The 21500-nt window shown below is 48.8% G+C and overlaps 1 protein-coding gene across 4 annotated transcripts in view; it reads right to left on the reverse strand.

Annotated features, from left to right (window-relative positions):
- The window catches only part of NLGN4X (neuroligin 4 X-linked), a 294089-nt gene that overhangs the window by 217204 nt on the left and 55385 nt on the right, over positions 1-21500 (reverse strand). For all 4 annotated transcript variants that reach the window (XM_066356776.1, XM_066356773.1, XM_066356775.1 and 1 more), the window contains exon 4: positions 15974-16789. In XM_066356776.1, the coding sequence (XP_066212873.1) occupies positions 15974-16445 (472 nt within the window). In that variant the 5' untranslated portion in view covers positions 16446-16789. The remainder of the gene's footprint in view (positions 1-15973; positions 16790-21500) is intronic.

A 21500-nucleotide genomic window follows, 5' to 3' on the forward strand; every position in this document is an offset into this window, starting at 1 on the left:
AAACAACAATGAACATAGGAAGAATAATAAACAGCCACAGTCCCTGGCCGGTTGGCTCAGTGGTAGAGCGTTGGCCTGGCGTGCAGGAGTCCCGGGTTCGATTCCCAGCCAGGGCACACAGGAGAGGCGCCCATCTGCTTCCCCTCTCCTTCCTCTCTGTCTCTCTCTTCCCCTCTCACAGCCGGGGCTCCATTGGAGCAGCGTCTGCCCGGGCGCTGAGGATGGCTCTGTGGCCTCTGCCTCAGGCGCTAGAATGGCTCTGATTGTGGCAGAATGAGGCCCCAAGATGGGCAGAGCATCACCCCCTGGTGGGCATGCCGGGTGGATCCCGGTCGGGCGCATGCGGGAGTCTGTCTGACTGCCTCCCCGTTTCCAACTTCAGAGAAATACAAAAAAAAATAATAATTTAAAAAATAATAATAAAAAAATAAACAGCCACAAAAGCTTAAGTTGAAGAAAATGACAGAGAAAGCCCACTTTTGCCTGAGTTGAGATGAACCCTTCTAAGACAATGAACTCAAGTCTTTCCTCGTCTGGGAACTTTTAATTCAATTCTTGGAAACAGCTCCACCTCCATTAAAGTCAAATTATAGCCCTCTGCATTGGAAAACAGGCAACTCACTGCTTTCTCAATACCGCAAACCAGTCACGCCCTTTGCCAGCTGCTCTGTGGCGATTCTGATTCTCCGTACCCTTCCCACAGGGGCTTGGCGTTTCGAGGGAAGACACAACAGACGGACGCCGGCCAGGCTGCAACGGGGAGCTATTGTGCGATCAATATCCTGTGCGGAAATCCCGAGTGGCAGGGGCCGATGCCTCTGTCCTGTACTATGAGGACAGTCTCTCACACACAAAAAAAGCGGAGAGGCAGCAAAGGCTCTTTGATGTTCTAAATCACAGTGCGAAAAATATAATACGGCTTTTTTTTTTAAATTATGTAAACAGCCTGACCAGGCGGTGGCGCAGTGGATAGAGCGTCAGACCGGGATGCGGAAGACCCAGGTTCGAGACCCCGAGGTTGCCAGTTTGAGCGCGGGCTCATCTGGCTTGAGCAAAAAGCTCACCAGCTTGGACCCAGGGTCGCTGGCTTGAGCAAGGGGTTATTCGGTCTGCTGAAGGCCCACGGTCAAGGCACATATGAGAAAAGCAATCAATGAACAACTAAGGTATCGCAATGCGCAACAAAAAACTAATGATTGATGCTTCTCATCTCTCCATTCCTGTCTGTCTGTCCCTGTCTACCCCTCACTCTGACTCTCTCTCTGTCTCTGTGAAAAAATAAAATTATGTAAACATGTGTCTTTGGGTTCAACACCTAGGAGCCAAGATCTCAATGCCTTTAGCAAAAAATAAAAATCTAACATCAACTCTGGGCGTAACCACAGGACAAGTGGCCATCGATGAGAACCAAGGCCGATCAGCTACCGGTTGACGTGCACTGTTGTTGGAGCCCAGGCGTTCACTTAAGCAGGCAGGACTGCAAAGTGGCGCAGTCACTATGGGCAAAGTACAGAGGCTCCTCCAGAAATTAAAAATAGAACTGCCTTTTGAGCCAGAAATTCCACTTTGGGTTTATAACTGAAAAAAAAAAAATTCCGCCTGACCAGGCGGTGGCGCACTGAATAGAGCGTCGGACTGGGATGCGGAAGGACCCAGGTTCGAGACCCCGAGGTCGCCAGCTTGAGCGCGGGCTCATCTGGCTTGAGCAAAAAGCTCACCAGCTTGGACTCAAGGTCGCTGGCTCAAGCAAGGGGTGACTCGGTCTGCTGAAGGCCCGCAGTCAAGGCACATATGAGAAAGCAATCAATGAACAACTAAGGTGTCGCAACAAAAAAACTGATGATTGATGCTTCTCATCTCTCTCCGTTCCTGTCTGTCTGTCCCTGTCTATTCCTCTATCTGACTCTCTGTCTCTGAAATAAAAAGAATACAAAACACTGGTTTAAATAGATCTACGCGCCCCTATGTTCACCGCAGTGTCATTTACAAGAGCCAAGATTTGGAAGCAGCCCAAGTGTTCATCAGTAGACGAGTGGATACAGAAGTGTGACACACATCCAATGGAGTACTACTCAGCCATAAAAAAGAATGACATCTTGTCATTTGCAACAGCATGGATGGACCTAGAGGATATTGTACTCAGTGAAATAAGTCAGTCAGAGAAAGACAAACAGCATATGGTTTCACTTATATGTGGGGTTTACAAAATAAAACAAGCAAAACAGAAACAGACTCTCAGACACAGAATGATGGTCACCAGAGGGGAGGGGGTGGGGTGTCCAGGTGACCACGGAGAAGGGACTGAGAAGCACAGGTGGGCAGTCACAGCACAGTCACAGGACGTCACGTCCAGCACAGGGAACAGAGTCAGTCATATTATAACAGGTCAGATTGTTAAGGTATAAAAATGTCAAATCACTACACTGCACACCCAAAAGTAACATGACCAATATAAGGCAGTATGCCAAGTATACATAAAAAAAATAAATAAAAGAAAAAGAATAACATAATCAATACATAGCCTACCCACTGTAGGCTGGGAAGGAGGAAGGTCTCAAAGTCATGTGTTGGATAAAATTAAGAAGTTGCTTGAGCAGCCCTGGCCGGTTGGCTCAGTGGTAGATAGAGCGTCGGCCTGACGTGCAGGAGTCCTGGGTTTGATTCCCAGCCAGGGCACACAGGAGAAGCATCCATCTGCTTCTCCACCCCTCCCCCTCTCCTTCCTCTCTGTCTCTCTCTTCCCCTCCCGCAGCCAAGGCTCCACTGGAGCAAAGATGGCCCGGGCGCTGGGGATGGCTCCTTGGCCTCTGCCCCAGGCGCTAGAGTGGCTCTGGTCGAAACAGAGCGACGCCCCAGAGGGGCAGAGCATCGCCCCCTGGTGGGCAGAGCGTTGCCCCTGGTGGGCGTGCCAGGTGGATCCCGGTCGGGCGCATGCGGGAGTCTGTCTGACTGTCTCTCCCCGTTTCCAGCTTCAGAAAAATACAAAAAAAAAAAAAAAAAAAAGTTGCTTGAGCAATACCACACGGCGGGAACACTGGTTGTCTTTGAAGATGTTCAAAGCCATCCACTTGAGCAAGAAGGAGAGCTCAGCATTGATGTTCGTGGAGATGACACATGACCAAACAGCCAACACTTGCGCGGGGGTATTTTTCTGAAGCTGGAAACGGGGAGGCAGTCAGACAGACTCCCACATGCACCTGACCGGGATCCACCCGGCACGCCCAGCAGGGGGTGATGCTCTGCCCATCTTGGGGCGTCGCTCTGCCGCAATCAGAGCCATTCTAGTGCCTGAGGCAGAGGCCACAGAGCCATCCTCAGCGGCCGGGCAAACTTTGCTCCAGTGGAGCCTTGGCTGCGGGAGGGGAAGAGAGAGACAGAGAGGAAGGAGGGGGGAAAGGGAGGAGAAGCAGATGGGTGCTTCTCCTGTGTGCCCTCGCCGGAAATCGAACCCAGGACTCCTGCACGCCAGGCCGACGCTCTTCCACTGAGACAACCGGCCAGGGCTGGAGCGACATTTCACCCAAATATTTCGCAGGACGGTGTCATCCTGATCATGAACCATCTGACGCCCTAACAGGAGAGGCACCGTCCTCTCCTGTTTCGTCAGCAGCGAAACAAAGCCCTTGTGACATCCAAAGGTCTTCGCTGACCAGGTTCCCGTCCAGAGATGACCCGCTCATTCACGTAGTCCATGCATTCAAGTGGATGACCAGTTCAGGAAGTTCCGCTCAAATGTCCTCCACCATGAAGATGTTGACTATGTATTAGGGGGTGTGCACCTGTCGAGTGATTATTGCATTGAAACCTGGGGACACAGGGCAGGACGGTGCCTCTCCTGTTAGGGCGTCAGATGGTTCATGATCAGGATGACACCGTCCTGCGAAATATTTGGGTGAAATGTCCCCTAAGAATCCCTTCCACATGAAAAACTTGACTGAAGTTCTTTTTAGCTCCACCACCAACTTCCAGGAACTCTGAATATGATATTTAATATACCAAAATCCCCTTCTTAAAAAAAATATATATATGTGTGTGTGTGTGTGTGTGTGTGTGTGTGAAATGCAAAAACGCTGGTCAAGCATGCTAGGATGGAATTTGATTTCATAATTATCTGATTTAAGCTTGAAAGGCAATCTCTAATCTATGTTTATGTATTTTTAACATTTCAATTTTCTCAGGAAAAAATGCCATTTGTCTTTTTCAGGTGTTTCCTCTTCTTCAACAATTCTTAAACATACAAAAATAATATTATAACTCATTTGTTATTATATATAATAAGTAACTTCATATTAGTGATCTGAGTGGATATCTGAATGAAACGAGTTAACTGTATCACTCATTTCACATTTTATGTGAATGGATACATTAACAAAAGACAGTGGTGCAACTATTTCAATAGGTAAAAAAATTATGGGGGGAGCAGACAGAGTCTAATGGCTGATTTTTTCTTCTTCAAAATTCCAGGCGATAAATGTCCATTTGAATCAGGTAAAGATAGAATCTCCTGGCCTCTGATTTTTCCTTATCGCACAGTCTGCTGAGAAGGAAAATATACATTAGCATTCCTTTGGATGGAATTCCATCTCCGAATCCCCGGATGCCAAAAATGTAACAATGTGGCCCTGGCCGGTTGACTCAGTGGTAAAGCATTGGAAGTCCCATGTGGAAGTCCCAGGTTCGATTCCCGGTCAGGGCACACAGGAGAAGTGACCAACTGCTTCTCCACCTTTCCTCCTCTCCCTTCTCTCTCTCTCTCTCTCTCTCTCTCCTCCTCCCACAGCCATGGCTCACTTGACCTGAGGAAGTTGGCCCCAGGTGCTGAGGATGACTCCATGGCCTCGCCTCAGGAGCTAAATATAGCTCAGTTGCTGAGCAACAGAGCAGCATCCCCAGATGGGCAGAGCATCGCCCAGGAGGGAGCTTGCCAGGTGGTTCCCAGTCAGCGTGCATGCAGGAATCTATCTCTCAGCCTCTCACTTAAAAATAATAAAAAAATAACAATGCAAAAAACTACCCAAGTGCGTACTTTGCCTGTGAAATTACACCCTCAAAGCTACTTCCTGGAGCTCTATCGTGGTTTTCTCTCTCTCTTCTCCCGCATTTTTTCAACTTCTTACGTCTTGGTCCACGTCCACAAGCAATGAATTTGGAATTTACTTTTAGGGAACTTGGAAAGCATTTTCCTCATTGCTCAACAAATGTCCATTCTATGCTACACCTCATCTATTCAGCTCAACACGGGTGGGGGATCCTCTCCTCCATGGTGGTCTTGATGGAAAACATCAAAAAGCAACCCCTAAGTGAGTTAGTTCTTTGCACCCACTAATCCCTCTCCCAGCCTAGGGCTTCCAATTTTTTTTTTTTTTTTTTTTTTTTGTATTTTTCTGAAGTTGGAAACAGGGAGGCAGTCAGACAGACTCCTGCACGCACCCGAACGGGATCCACCTGGCATGCCCACCAGGGGGTGATGCTCTGCCCATCTGGGCTGTAGCTCTGTTGCAAGCAGACCCATTCTAGCGCCTGAGGCAGAGGCCACAGAGCCATCCTCAGCACCCGGGCCAACTTTGCTCCAATGGAGCCCCGGCTGCAGGAGGGGAAGAGAGAGACAGAGAGGAAGGAGAGGGGGAGGTGTGGAGAAGCAGATGGGTGCTTCTCCTGTGTGCCCTGGCCGGGAATCGAACCCGGGACTCTTGCACGCCAGGCCGACGCTCTACCACTGAGCCAACCTGCCAGGGCCGAGCTTCCAACTCTTAATCTCACCACTTGGAATCACCCAGCCCTTTGTCTATCCGGTCAGTGAAGATGATGATTTGTTTATCTGTCACTGTGACATGCGTCAGCTGAAAGGTCTCTCAGGAGGACGAGGAATGCAGGAGGAAAGAAAAGAGACAAAGAAACAATATTGGGGACCGGGAGATCAATACGTTAACTGGCTGGAGCTGGGACTGGAAGTCCACGCATCGCAGCAAGATGGGAGGCTCGTGAAGCCTGCTGTTCTCTTTCTGATGGAGCAGTTATGTCCCCCAAAGGAGATGACGGAGACTGTACCTCAAAACACCAATTGAGAGCAGAGGTGAGACTAAGTATTAAGAAGGTGAAATGGCTTGGCCAAGATGATACAAGAAAATATATAATTTAGACACCAGGACAGCATCTAAACTCAGGTGAACTTAGCAACAATAAAAAAAAAAAAAATGTGACGAGGCTGGGCGGTAAGATGGAATAGATACATAATAACCAATGGACAAACCATCTGGCTGACTGATTGCCCCGGAAATTTCGACCCTGAACAGTTTTGTGTAATATGGCTTACGAACTGCACTCTATATAGCAAATTGGGGGGTTTTTTTGTTTTGTTTTTTTTTGTTTTTGTATTTTTCTGAAGCTGAAAACGGGGAGAGACAGACAGATTCCTGCATGCGCCCGACCGGGATCCACCCGGCACGCCCACCAGGGGCCACGCTCTGCCCACCAGGGGGCGATGCTCTGCCCCTCTGGAGCGTTGCTCTGCCACGACCAGAGCCACTCTAGCGCCTGGGGCAGAGGCCAAGGAGCCATCCCCAGCGCCTGGGCCATCTTTGCTCCAATGGAGCCTCGGCTGCGAGAGGGGAAGAGAGAGACAGAGAGGAAGGAGGGGGGGTGGAGAAGCAAATGGGCGCTTCTCCTATGTGCCCTGGCCGGGAATTGAACCCAGGTCCCCCGCACGCCAGGCCAACGCTCTACCGCTGAGCCAACCAGCCAGGGCCGCAAATTGGGTTTTTAAGACATCCTGCGTGATCTGGACTCTTGCTCTAATTGTGAAAGAAAATCTCAATTACAAATGGTGTTAAAATTTATGGAATGGAAACTGAGAAAGGTAAGGAAAAATTCTGTTCTTTAGAGAAAGGGTTTTTCCCCCTCCGCTAAGTTAACCAAACAGGCATAATTCAGGCTAACCAAACAGCATTGTTTTAACCATATATAAATTCCTGAATCCTCAAATAAGATTATTAGTCAATGTTGAAATTTGTGAAACCTTTGAAGACCTGTTACCAGAAATCCACTCTCGCTGAACTGAGCTCAGAAAATACTAGATTATTTTCAATTAGTCCCTGTCAAGGAGATATTTGTTTAATAATCCTGTATTAATATATTCATTTACAAGCTACACCGGCACATCAACATCCAACCGGCAGACGAAAACGGGACTCATTCAGGTATTTTCAGAGTCTCATGCTGATGTTTATGGCTAAAGCAGCTGTCTCACTGTGTTAACCGGGTTAAGTGTGAACTTTCCATCTAGAATTCGCTACTATCTGCGTACAATTGGATTATTTACGACCTGATGGGAACAAAGGAAATTAATTTTCCCTCTATCTCACATTAAAAAAAAAAAATAGTACTAGTGCCTCTGAATGTCGGCATTCTTCCAAGAAACGAGTTTAAATGCTTTCTTTTTTTCTCCTCTTTATTGAATTTATTGAGGCGACACTGGTTAAAACAAAATTATACAGGCTTCAGATATACACAGTTCTGCAACATAGTAGCTATAATATACACACTGCGTGGTGTGATCAGCACCCCAAGTCAAGGGTCCCCCCATCAGCCTTTGTCACCCTTGACTCTTACCTCCCCTAACCCTCCGCCAAGCCAGCGACCACACTACCGTCCCTCTCAACGAGTTTTTCTGCGTTGCTCAGTGGTTAACTTCTGGAAGCCCAGAGGAGGCTAAAATGCCACTTGACAACTCAGGCTAGGGTATGAGAATGCTTCACAACAGAGCTGAGCACACTCCTTCTCTGCTATTTTCAGAAATGCTGTTCTGTCTCAATCCCGTTCTGCGGAAGCCACACTGGGAACCCTCGGGAACGACGCCCTCCGGGGTCCCCCATATGCCTCCGCTGACCCTTGGACGACGACAGTAAATAGTGATGTTATAAACAAGACACTTGCATCGGCGGCTGGAGGACTAGACCTATTGCATACACAGAGTGTGTGTGCAAACCAGCTCAAACGTCCTGGTGCTCTGGTCTACTTTCAGTCTGGTGCCTGCTGCTATCACCAGATGACAGAGTGGTTATATACGTGCAGGGCACCAGCCCGAGAACTTCACGTGGATTATGGCCTCAATCCGGAGCGAGGCACAAACCCAGTAAACTCGCCGACGACCACTCAGTTGGGCAGGGGTCAAGGTAACACCGGAACCCAGGAGGACAGGCTCCTGAGCTTCCCTCCAAGCTGAGCACCGGAGAAAACCGGATTCATATTCACAAGGGTCGGAGAAACATAGCTCCACCCCCATGTTCACAGCAGCCAGGACAGGGAAGCAACCCAGGTGTGTCCCTCTTAATCCACGGGTGAATGGAGAAAGAAGATGTGATCTCCATATGCAGCTACGTAGACACCAGGACAGTATCTAAACTCAGGCTAACTTAGCAACAATAAAAATTAAAAAAAAAAGAAATGTGACGAGGCCAGGTGGTAAGATAGAATAGATACATAATAACCAATGGACAAACCATCTGGCTGACTCATTGCCTCGGAAATTTCTATCCTGAACGGTTTTGTGTAATATTGCTTACGAGGCCCTGACGGTAAGATGGAATAGATACATAATAACCACGGTAAGATGGAATAGATACATAATAACCACGGTAAGATGGAATAGATACATAATAACCAATGGACAAACCATCTGGCTGACTCATTGCCTCGGAAATTTCTATCCTGAACGGTTTTGTGTAATATTGCTTACGAGGCCCTGACGGTAAGATGGAATAGATACATAATAACCACGGTAAGATGGAATAGATACATAATAACCACGGTAAGATGGAATAGATACATAATAACCAATGGACAAACCATCTGGCTGACTCATTGCCTCGGAAATTTCTATCCTGAACGGTTTTGTGTAATATTGCTTACGAGGCCGGAAGGTAAGATGGAATAGATACATAATAAACGGTAAGATGGAATAGATACATAATAACCACGGTAAGATGGAATAGATACATAATAACCAACAGACAAACCATCTGGCTGACTCATTGCCTCGGAAATTTCTATCCTGAACGGTTTTGTGTAATATTGCTTACGAGGCCGGAAGGTAAGATGGAATAGATACATAATAACCAACGGACAAACCATCTGGCTGACTCATTGCCTCGGAAATTTCTATCCTGAACAGTTTTGTGTAATATGGCTTAGGAACTGCACTGTAAATAAAGAGACAGATATGGATCCATACATATAGATACAATGGAATATTACTCAGCCATGAAAAAGGAAATCCTGCTATTCGTAACAACATGGATCGACCTGGAGGGTAGGTACTGTGCTAAGTGAAGTCAGACGAGAAAGGCAATCACTGTACAGTGTCTCTCATATGATGAACCTAAAAATCACCAAACACCAATTTTCAACAACAACAAGAACAGATCTCTGCTTCCCAGAGCAGAGGACGGGGTAGGGTTTGAGTGAACTGAATGAAGTGGGCAGAGGTACAAAGTTCCCCTTGAAAAGTAACTAGGCCAGGGGTCCCCAAACTATGGCCCGCGGGCCACATGCGGCCCCCTGAGGCCATTTATCCGCCCCCCGCTGCACTTCCGGAAGGGGCACCTCTTTCATTGGTGGTCAATGAAAGAAGCACATTGACCATCTCATTAGCCAAAAGCAGGCCCATAGTTCCCATTGAAATACTGGTCAGTTTCTTGATTTAAATTTACTTGTTTTTTATTTTAAATATTGTATTTGTTCCCGTTTTGTTTTTTTACTTTAAAATAAGATAAGTGCAGTGTGAATAGGGATTTGTTCATAGTTTTTTTTTTTATAGTCCAGTCCTCCAACGGTCTGAGGGACAGTGAACTGGCCCCCTGTGTAAAAAGTTTGGGGACCCCTGAACTAGGCACTACGGATCAATCGTACAACAGAATGACTGTGGTGAATGCCACAGGGCAGACTATCGGACAGTTGTTAGCAGTCCAGCCTGACCTTTCATCACAAGGAAAATGAGTTCCTTTTCCGGCTTCTCCTTCTCGTTGTTATCTGTAAGAGACGGCAGATGTCACCTACACATCCTGTCCTACAGTAATCATCCCACAATGTACGTCCATCGAACCGCGATGCTGTAAATCTTACACTTACAACGGTGACGTCACTCAGCTACATCTCCACATCACTGGAAAAGAAAAGGAATTACTTGACTTTTTCGGTCAAGAAATAAACTCACCAAGAATTTTTTTTTCTTAAAAGGTAGAGGATTATTTTACCCAGGACAGATCAGATCTTGAGGTCTACAGGGAGGCCAAAAGACTTCACTAACAGGCCTGTCAGGCAGGACAAGAAGACATTTACAGCAATGGCTACCACCATGAGTGACATTTTGGGGGAAAGAGGACAATTTGCAGGTTGTGCTAGATGTCATTCAACGTATGATACCTATGTGGGAAGTCTCTTTCGATGCCTGGGAAAAATCGAAATGTCCAATGCCACCCTGTGTAAATAAAGTCTATGTATCTTTTCAAAGACGACATTGAGCAGGATCTGTTGGGAGACGTTATTAACACACTGCATGACAGGCTGGCTGTCGACCGTCTAGAGTTGAAGCCTTAAATATGCCACTTGTCCACCTAACAGCTGGGACTGGTTATACAGTGTGTCCGTAAAGTCACGGTGCACTTTTGACCGGTCACAGGACACCAACAAAAGACAACAGAAATGTGAAATCTGCACCAAATAAAAGGAAAACCCTCCCAGTTTCTGTAGGATGATGTGGCAGCATGTGCGCATGCGCAGATGATGACGTCACACCGTGTATACAGCGGAGCAGCCCACGGCCATGCCGGTCGAGATGTGGACGGTACAGAGGAAAGTTCAGTGTGTTCTGTGGCTCGCTCAATTCGAATCCGTGACCAAAGCGCAACGTGAATGTCGGCGCGTTTATAACGAAGCGCCACCACATGGGTATAACATGACTCGGTGGGATAAGCGGTTGAAGGAAACCGGCAGTTTGGTGGAGAAACCCCGTTCTGGTAGGCCATCAGTCAGTGACGAGTCTGTAGAGGCTATACGGGATAGCTACCTAAGGAGCCCTAAAAAATCTGTGCGTGAGCCCACATCGAACTGCACTGAGTAGTATAAAACTGGGAGAGTTTTCCTTTGATTTGGTGCAGATTTCACATTTCTACCATCTTTTGTTGCTTTCCTGTGACCAGTCCAAAGTGCACCGTGACTTGACGGACACACTGTATTTTTTTCCTCCTTCATAAGGATGGTGGGGAACGTGGCAAAATTCAACCACCCCGCAATCGGAAGAGTGTCTCCTGCTGTACTCATCCTTGACGTAGAGAAGGAAGCAGATGAGTCAGACTCCGGGAACGGGAGCAGGCCCAGAAGCCTGCAAAGGACTCTTCAGCAATCACTGTGCTTCTGTCAGGGCAGAGGCTTTCCTGGGAGAAACGGAACTACTATGAGAGACTTGGCAAGGCTTGGTTACGAGTCGCCTCTCGCTGTTGTGAGGATCTGCAGCACGTGTGCTCGGCATGGCACACTTGACGTCACCCTACGGATCCGAAGGGCGGAGTTCCACGGGGCTGAAATTGAGGTGTGAACAAGGATGTGCCTTTTTCTGGGGGCTCACAGAGAGGACCCATTTCCACGGCATATCCAGCCTCCAGAGGCGACCGGACCCTGGACATCCTGGGTCCCACCCAAACTCCAAGCCAGTGACAGCCACCTGAGTGTCTTCATACATTGCTTCATGCTGGGTGTATTCTCTGCCTTTAATCTCTCCCACGACTAAGGGTCTGTTTTAAGAGATCTGAAGCTCCCCATCCCCCCCCCCAGATAATTCAGGATATATTCCTCCTACTTTAAGGTCAAATAGCATTTCATCTGGAGCCTTAATTCTATCTTTCTGTGCCGTGTGAGACAATATATTCGCAGGTAGAAGGGATGAGGAGGGGTAGACCTTCAGGAAGCCATTATCGTGGCTACAACAGGTGCCTGTTTCTCCACGTTAGGAATGAGTGTCTCCGTTGCAACCCCGACATCTAACGCAGGACGGGCACATAATACGTACTTAAAACTATTTTCTGTAGTAAAGTTCTGCCTATCATCCCTGACGCCCTTTAACCCAGGGGTTGGGAACCTCTGGCTCGCGAGCCAGATGCGGCTCTTTGGATGGCTGCCTCTGGCTCGCAGACAAATCTCTAATAAAAAAAATAATAATAATAACGTTAAAAATATAAAACATGCTCATGGATTACAATCCATTCATCTCCTACCGCTCATGTTCATGGTTGCGGGTGGCTGGAGCCAATCACAGCTGTCCTCCGGGACAACACCAGATTTTTATTGGATAATGAGTCAAGTACACGGGATGTTGTACGGTTCTCACGGAATGACATTTTAAAATCTGTGGCGTTCATGGCTCTCTCAGCCAAACAGGTTCCCGACCCCTGCTTTAACCCTTTGAGTCATGCCAACGTTCATGTACGTCCTCGTGTGTACTGACTGTCCAGTGTACAATCGTACAAAAATGTGTATTTTAAGCATGTGGAAGGCAACATGAAAAAAAGGCAAATGTATGTTCTTGTTTCTATAAATTGGTTATCAAACACACATGGTTTTAAGTTAATAAAAGTGGAACTGGAACTAATTTCATTTTTTTTGAAAAAACAGAAATCACTCCCGGGGGGGGAGGGTCAGTGAGCATGAAAAGAACTCACTATTCAAAGGGTTAATTCATGTAGAGCGATACCTTTAAAAAAACAGGGTATCAAAGTGGAATTCTGAATCTTCAATATCCGATTTTGCTGTATGCACTGTTAATAAAATGCACCGACAGGAATTAAGACACAGGCTAAAAGAAGACCTTTGTGGGAATCATATTATGACCCCGTAATGTCATTGACTATTGTGGGACTGGAGGTTTATCATTCAGTGAATAACTAATAATTAAATATCGACACCTCTACATTGATTCTCAAAGTGAGGTAGTATTAAAAAATTTAAAATAAATTAAAAAAAAAAACCCCACAACTCTTGACCAAAATGGATGTGACTTCCGGATTGTGCAAACACGCAGATGTGTGTAGGGTCATACTCTCACCGGCAGAATTGCGATGTTTACATCCTGTAGGGTGATCAAGACTCCCCTGAGAACCTTTATTGTATGGCTGATTCCTTCGTCAAGATCCTGGGAGCTCTTGTATGCAAAAGATGTCAAAAAATAAAAATAAACACTAAAGAAAAAAAAAACCGTAGTACTGGTTTATTTGTTTCACACTGTGATGTCCCCCAAATTCCGACTGCACACCGAGCCAGCAGGCAGCGGCCGGACCGCTGATGGTTTCCGCGCCCACAATTGCACGGCTCCAACTCCGTAATCAGGGAAACCGTTGATTTTCCTCCCGTGGGCGGTCTAATTGGGTCCGTCCTCCCTTGTGTCAGGAGGCGTCCTATCTGAAGTGCGGGCATCCTGCAAGGAGGTGAATTCTTATCTACAAAGGAGCCCGTCCATGGGGGAGGCTCCGGCAGTCCAGCGTCAGACGTCTCACGGCAACCACGTCCATCCTTCCTCCTGTTCGGTTTCTTTCTCTGCCCTTTACGCCTGTCCTTCTTTTTCATTTCTTTTGTTTTGTTTTGTTTGAAGGAGCGCATTATAAGATCGCCAGCCAGGCGGCTGGCAGAAGGAGCGTGCGGATTGCGTTTGGGGGGTGATATTCATCCTCCCCACCGTGGGCCCTCCCCAATTCTCTGGGTATGTCCACCCCCGCCCCTCAACTCAGCTCAGCAAACTCACAGAGTCCCAACGTAAGTCTTGCTCTTTGAAAACACAGGGGAAGTCACAGTCCACAGGATAACTGTGTGTTCTGTCGCCGTAGCAACAAGGGACACAAGCCGGGAGGTACATGATAATAAATTCCTGTGGATTCCTTCCTTCCCGCCCGTGGGGTGCCTTCTGATCTCCACCACGGACGTCCTGGGACGTCCGTATTTCCCAGCACAGCGCGGACACCACATGTGAGCCTCTGCGTGGACCAGGAACCAATATGGCAGACAAGATCCAGTTCTGGAGAATCCCTAAATCAATGGACCCCAACTTTTTTTTAGGCCACGGACCGGTTTAATGCCAGAAAATATTTTCACGGACCAGCCTTTAGGGTGGGACGGATAAATGTATCACATGACCGAGTCCAGCGTCAAGAGCGAGTCTTGGATAGAACGGAGGGAATCTGGTCATTTTTTAAAAATATAACATCGTTCAGACTTAAATATAAATAAAACGGAAATAATGTAAGTTATTTATTCTCTCTCTGTGGACCGGTACCGGTCCATGGCCCGGGGGTTGGGGACCACTGCCCTAAATAACGTCATTATTTCATTCAGACTACCCCCCACATCTCACTGAAATGTCTTTCCCAAGAATTAAATGAAAAAATTAAAAAAAAAAAAAAAAAAGACAATCTTCCATAAAAGTTACAAAGCACAGACTTCAGGGTCTCTAACTGCAGGTGAAGTCTGCAATTCCTGTGAATATTTTGTCTAAATTCCAGTGGTGTTCCTTCTGCTCATCAGAAGAGCAGATGACTTTGGTCTGGTTAGACGTTGTAAAAATGTATACAGTGGTACCTTGAGATACGAACAAACCAACATACGAACTTTTTTTTTTTTAAGATATGAGCTGCGACTCGGTCCGTATTTTTGTTCGAGATGCGAGTGAAATTCCGAGACGTGAGTCGTGACTCGGGAAGCTGCCGCTAGTTGGCGCGTTGGCGCACGGGTCCAGGTCCGGCAGTTTGATCTACGAGTTGACTCCTGATGAGCTCGGTTACAGAACGAATTAAATTCGTATCTCAAGGTACCACTGTCCTTTGAAACCGACATGTCTCCATGTAGACAAGGAGACATCCCAGCGTGACTAGCCCTGGGTTAAGTCGATACACGAAACACTGCAGTTTGTACACGTTTCTTTTCACTATCGTGTTCTTTAAACAACCAGAGAGTCATTTTGTTCAGGCAAGCACACTGTTTCCTAACGTCACCAGAACCGTGTGACCGTGCACACTGGCCACTCGGTCACACTGAATCCTGAGAAAAACGAGAGGATCCAAATTTATGGGGAAAATCTGGATTCCCACCGACGAAATTCAACCATTTTATAAAATACTCCTGGCTTGGGTTATTGAAAACTATCAGTAGTCCCTTTCAAGACTCAAAACAAAGAAAGAAACAAATAAAAAAGCAAAAAAAGAAAAAAAAAAAAGTACTGAAGTCTTAAACTACTGAAGCAAACGCAACCATTCCTTGAATTTCCAGCTTGCTCTCTCTCGTGAGCGTTGATAACATTCTGAATTCTACCATTTTCAATCGAGTCATCCCTTTCCGGGGACAAGTGACACTCTGTATGAGGGGTCCCCAAACTACGGCCCGCGGGCCGCATGCGGCCCCCTGAGGCCATTTATCCGGCCCCCGCCGCAGTTCCGGGAGAGGAACCTCTTTCATTGGTGGTCAGTGAGAGGAGCACATTGACCATCTCATTAGCCTAAAGCAGGCCCGTAGTTCCCATTGAAATACTGGTCAGTTCGTTGATTTAAATTGACTTGTTCTTTATTTTAAATAATGTATTTGTTCCCGTTTTGTTTTGTTTTTTTTTTACTTTAAAATAAGATATGTGCCGTGTGCATAGGGATTTGTTCATAGTTTTTTTTTTATAGTCCGTCCCTCCAACGGTCGAGGGACAGTGAACTGGCCCCCCTGTGTAAAAAGTTTGGGGACCCCTGCTCTATATACTCACGTTCCTCATCTCCAAGTCAACCTTACAACCAGGCTAAAAAAGGGCAAGACAGAAAGACAATCGGGTCATCGCTCAGAATACGGACCAGCGGCCGGAGGCGCGGTCAAACACCGTGGAGAACACACCGTCAGGCACCCGACCACGATGTTCAACACAGGAGGTGTCTCCTGCGTAGTTAAGTCAAGCACTTACCATCCTCCGTGGGCACGTAGATGTTTAAGTAAAGGCAGTCTTCGCTCTGGTCCTGCACGTAGGTCATCAGAGTATCCAGGTTGGCGGTAAACCACACGGGCAGCATGTCGTGCAGCAGAGACCTCTCGTCCAGGTGCTGGGGACAGACGGCTGCAAACTGGGTGGCGTTCCGCACCCCGGTCCAGGAGGAGGGGGGTTCTGGGGGTTGAAAGCGCCTCTCCCCGGTGGGAGGCGAGGCATAGGGGACCCCCAAGTACTGCTCCACCGGCCCCAGAATCTCGTTGGGCAACGGCGTTCTCAGCCCCCGGATTTTGCCGTAGTTGGTGCTGACCACGGGATACTGCGCCTGGCCGTCCGCAAGCAGGAACCTGAGGGCCAGTACGGCGACCCACAGCAGGACGTGGGAGTGGGCCATGGCGCACGCCGGGGGGAGGCAGAGCGGCAGCCATAACAGTCCTCTGGGTCTCGACATGGTTCACGGCCACATCCGCGGGCGGCCGTCGGGGGGGAGACTCAGGTCCGAGCCGGCCAAGCCGTGAAGCCGGCCCGCAGAGACGACGCCCAAGGGCTTTCTTTCCAGGGAGGAGCCACGGACGAGGGGCTTGCTAGGGAGCCTCGCGGGCTGGTCATAGACGGGATGCGACGCCAACCACGCGCGCAGCCATCGTCCCGGGCAGCCCGTGTGGAGAGAACGGGCGTCCCTTTAATCCCGGAACCAAACTGGGGATAACACGAGGCTCCAAGGAAGGGGTGACCATCCAACTCCTGCCGAGGGTTGACGATGTTTCAGGGACGCTCCGGGGCCGAGCGGGCAGCCTGCAGGGGAAAGAAACAGACAAAAGATGGTGACACCGACCGAAATGACCACCGTCCACGCCTCCTCCAGCCTCACGCTGTGGAATTCCTATTCACGGAATCGGTAGCGTCCGGAGGTAGCCAGACAGCGAGGTCGAACTTCCTGCGACGTGTCCCATCCCCTCAAAAAAATCCTTCCATGGAGCCCTGGCCGGTTGGCTCGGTGGTAGAGCGTCGGCCTGGCGTGCAGGAGTCCCCGGTTCGATTCCCGGCCAGGGCACACAGGAGAAGCGCCCATCTGCTTCTCCACCCCTCCTCTCCTTCCTCTCTGTCTCTCTCTTCCCCTCCCACAGCCGAGGCTCCATTGGAGCAAAGATGGCCCAGGCGCTGGGGATGGCTCCTCGGCCTCTGCCCCAGGAGCTAGAGTGGCTCTGGTCGCAACAGAGTGATGCCCCAGATGGGCAGAGCATTGCCCCAGGTGGGCGTGCCGGGTGGATCCCGGTCGGGCGCATGCGGGAGTCTGTCTGACTGTCTCCCCGTTTCCAACTTCAGAAAAAAACAAAACAAAAAAAATTCCTTCCGTCGGGAAAGCACTCACTAAGTCTCTGTCGAATGAACAAAGGTCCCCCCAAACTCGTAGGCGTGACGCCAATGACTGACACGCCGTCTCCCCATTTCACGATGAGGAACCGGTTTGGCCCATCAGTGCCAGGGGAGCTCCCAGAACACTGTTCCGGAAACATTTAAGATAACTCTGGCGTGTCCAGCAGGAGAGCCGTGGAGCCCTCAGATCTGCGTGACAGAGACGAGGGAGGCATTCATCCGGGGACACGGTGGCCTCACGGCGCGTGGATATTTATCAAATGACTCAAAAGAGGCATCCCGTAATGACGAGAGTGTCGCCTGGGCACGAACCCCTCTCGGGGGACTCGGTCACACATGTCTTTGGCACGCTGACATCATCATCGCCTAGAATGTCGGCTTCCTTTTAAAAACGAGACAAGAAGAGGCAGTCCAACTCCAAGCTGAAGTCCCTGCCACATCGAGACGTCATTTATAATGAAAAGAGGCGGTAACAGCTATGTCCTGACTTCCACAGGAAACGCTGCCCGTCTCCCAGGGCGAACCCGGCAGCGGAGGGAGAGAGCTTGTGCTGTATCTTAGCCCGGGTCCCATCGGGGTGGGAGCAGTCACCCCCTCAACTTGTCTCGGTGTGAATCCAAGGGGCTGTTGTGGATCAACTATGGCTCATCTGACCTAACGGGATCCAGGGAGGGACCGCAGTGTATCGTAAATGATGCATTGGGGGTGGAAAACATTTCTTTAGGATGCTTTATTTTTGGGGGGTGGGTTCTTTTTTTTTTTTTTTTTTAACAGAGACAGAGAGAGAGTCAGAGAGAGGGACAGATAGGGACAGACAGACAGGAACGAAGAGAGATGAGAAGCATCAATCATTGGTTTTTCTTTGCGACACCTTAGTTGTTCATTGATTGCTTTTTCATATGTGCCTTGACCAGGGGGCTACAGCAGACCGAGTGACCCCTTGCTCGAGCCAGTAACTTTGAGTTCAAGCTGGTGAGCTTTGCTCAAACCAGATGAGCCGCACTCAAGCTGGCGACCTCGGAGTCTCGAAGCTGGGTCCTCCGCATCCCAGTCTGACGCTCTATACACTGCGCCACCGCCTGGTCCGGCTGGGGTGGGGTCCTTTTAAAAAACTGTTTAATTACAGCTGACATTCAATATTATTATTTTTTTATATATATTTTTTCTTTCCGAAGTTGGAAATGGGGAGGCAGTCAGACAGACTCCCGCATGCGCCCGACCAGGATCCACCTGGCATGCCCACCAGGGGCGACGCTCTGCCCATCTTGGGGCGTCGCTCTGCCACAATCAGAGCCATTCTAACACCTGAGGCAGAGGCCACAGAGCCATCCTCAGGGCCTGGGCCATCTTTGCTCCAATGGAGCCTTGGCTGTGGGAGGGGAAGAGAGAGACAGAGAGGAAGGGGAGGAGGAGGGGTGGAGAAGCAGATGGGCACTTCTCCTGTGTGCCCTGGCCAGGAATCGAACCCAGGACTCCTGCACGCCAGGCCTATACTCTACCACTGACCCAACCGGCCAGGGTTTCAATATTATTTTATATTACTGTCAGCTGTACAGCGCTGTGGTTTCAATCGTCCTCTGGAAGGTCAGGAGGCACTAATTTGTAGGTGAACGTTCGTACGACTACTCCAAGAGTTAAGCACCAAATTCTAGGGTGCTAATTGCGTCCCATAGGTGGGAGGGACGTACCTGAGATGGACAGACAAACAGATTAGCCACGTCAGACTTAGCACTGCGACGGCGGGCACCTTCGCTTACATTGTATCTTTAGATGTTTAATTAAGAGCAGGCTCGGTATCATTCCTTCACAACGCCAATTTTAATCAAGAGATACACATCTGTGAAGGGCGACTCGACGGCTTCATTTCCTGTACGCTGTCAGACGATCTCAGAGTTTAAAACTGAATCTGAGTGAAAACTATCAAGTGCTGTTTCTCTTTTTTTGTTTTCCGAGGGTACGCGGACACACCGGAGGGAAATGACCTTGTGCCCACGCAGTCCACCAAAAAAAGCAGCGGATTCTGAGAGCAACGTTGTAACAGAGAGAGAGGCCGGCTCGGTCACTCGTTCGCCGCCGGGCAATCTCAGTCACCGACCGCACACTGACCGCTCCGGGCTCCAGCTCCCCAAACGGCACGGTCAGGACAGGACGCAGACAGAGTGGCCTCTTCCACCGCTGACCGTCCCCAGGTGCTTCAGAACACGCTACCCCCAAACAGGAGACACGGAAGCCGGAGGGCATGGGAAGCCGTCCCGGGGCAGCAAGAAGGCGTGAGGTCAGGGAGGTTGTCAGGACCAGAGGACGTAGGGGGGGGGCTCGTGCCGTGAGGGGCAGCTGGACTGCGTGCATCTTAACAGCCGTCTTCTTAAAAAATAAAAAGTAAAAATGCGCCTGGCCACACCACGTGGCGTGTTTGAGCCCAAAAGGAAGATGTCACCAGGCTGATCACTGCCCTGAGTTCCACAGCTGGACGCAGAGTAGGTGTGAGCTGTGAAATGTCCCCATCGTCATGGAGCCGGTGGCACCAGCTGCCCGGAAGCGGTCACTTCACGAGAGTCTGCCCTTGACCCCCACGGGGAACCGTTTGGTCTGTCAGACCAAACATATCAGCCAGGTATGTATCAGCATACACAGGCGTCTCTTTGCACCTGAACTCTTATCTGTAACTATTATACTTGTGATGGATACAAATAATATATATGTAAATATGTCCGAGTACAGTAACTATTTAAAATTTACATGAATAATGTGAATATGTAACCCATATACATAATTATATATGTCTAAGTTTTTAATATGTATATACAGTGTGTCCGTAAAGACATGGTGCACTTTGGACCGGTCACAGGAAAGCAAGAAAAGACGATAGAAATGTGAAATCTGCACCAAATAAAAGGAAAACTCTCCCAGTTTCATACCTATTCAGTGCAGTTCCATGTGGGCTCACGCACAGATTTTTTAGGGCTCCTTAGGTAGCTATCCCGTATAGCCTCTACAGACTCGTCACTGACTGATGGATGGACTACCAGAACGGGGTTTCTCCACCAAACTGCCGGTTTCCTTCAACGGCTTATCCCACCAAGTCGTGTTATTCCTATGTGGTGGCGCTTCGTTATAAATGCACCAATATTCACGTTGCACTTTGGTCACGGATTCGAATTGAGCGAGCCACAGAACACACTGAACTTTCCTCTGTACCGTCCACATCTGGACTGGCATCGCTGTGGGCTGCTCCGCTGTATACACGGTGTGACGTCATCATCTACACATGCGCACATGCTGCCACATCATCCTACAGAAACTGGGAGGGTTCTCCTTTTATTTGGTGCAGATTTCACATTTCTATTGTCTTCTGTTGCTTTCCTGTGACCGGTCAAAAGTGCACCATGACTTTACGGACACATTGTATATATACATACATACATACACACACACCACACATATGCAAACTAAGAATATACCATGACGTGTGTGTGTGTCTAAACCCCAGTGACGTACGGAGCTACTGAGGGTGACAAGGGACACCTTCCTCATTCTCTGAAACACCCCACGGTGCCGACTGCCACGGGCTTTAGGTAAAGGACAATCAATGTCATAGACAGACAGGGTGCTGATTACAAGGGAAGGGAGGTGACTTTGTAGGGACGGCCGGGGAAACGCTCATCCCCGTGTTAAATATGTGGCGGGCAGTTTGGCGCCGTGGTTAGGAACCCGTGCCCTGGGCGGGGGCTGCGTAGACACAGCCTGAGCTGAACTCCGTCAGCCCCGCAGAGAAGGGTGTGCACGTACGAACGTAGGAATGCCTCCATTTTCCTACCTATTCAATGGGCGTAGTAACAGGATGTGGCCCTGAGGTATTAGTTGCACGTCCTATTGTCTGAGTGTATGTGTGTGTGTGTGTGTGTGTGTAAACTACACGTCTATTTCTGCAGCCCGTATAAATACACAAATGCATAGGTATGTGCACATAGAAACACTGCTCACAAAAATTGGGGGGGGGGTATGTTATCGCCTCAGAGTCATTGCTCTCTCTCTCTCTTTCTCTTCCCCTCCCACAGCCATGGCTCAATTGGACCGAGTGCATCAGCCCCAGGCACTGAGGAGCCTCCATCTCAGGCACTAAAAATAG

Source organism: Saccopteryx leptura, chromosome X, assembly GCF_036850995.1.
Source record: "Saccopteryx leptura isolate mSacLep1 chromosome X, mSacLep1_pri_phased_curated, whole genome shotgun sequence".
NCBI classification, from domain to species: domain Eukaryota; kingdom Metazoa; phylum Chordata; class Mammalia; order Chiroptera; family Emballonuridae; genus Saccopteryx; species Saccopteryx leptura.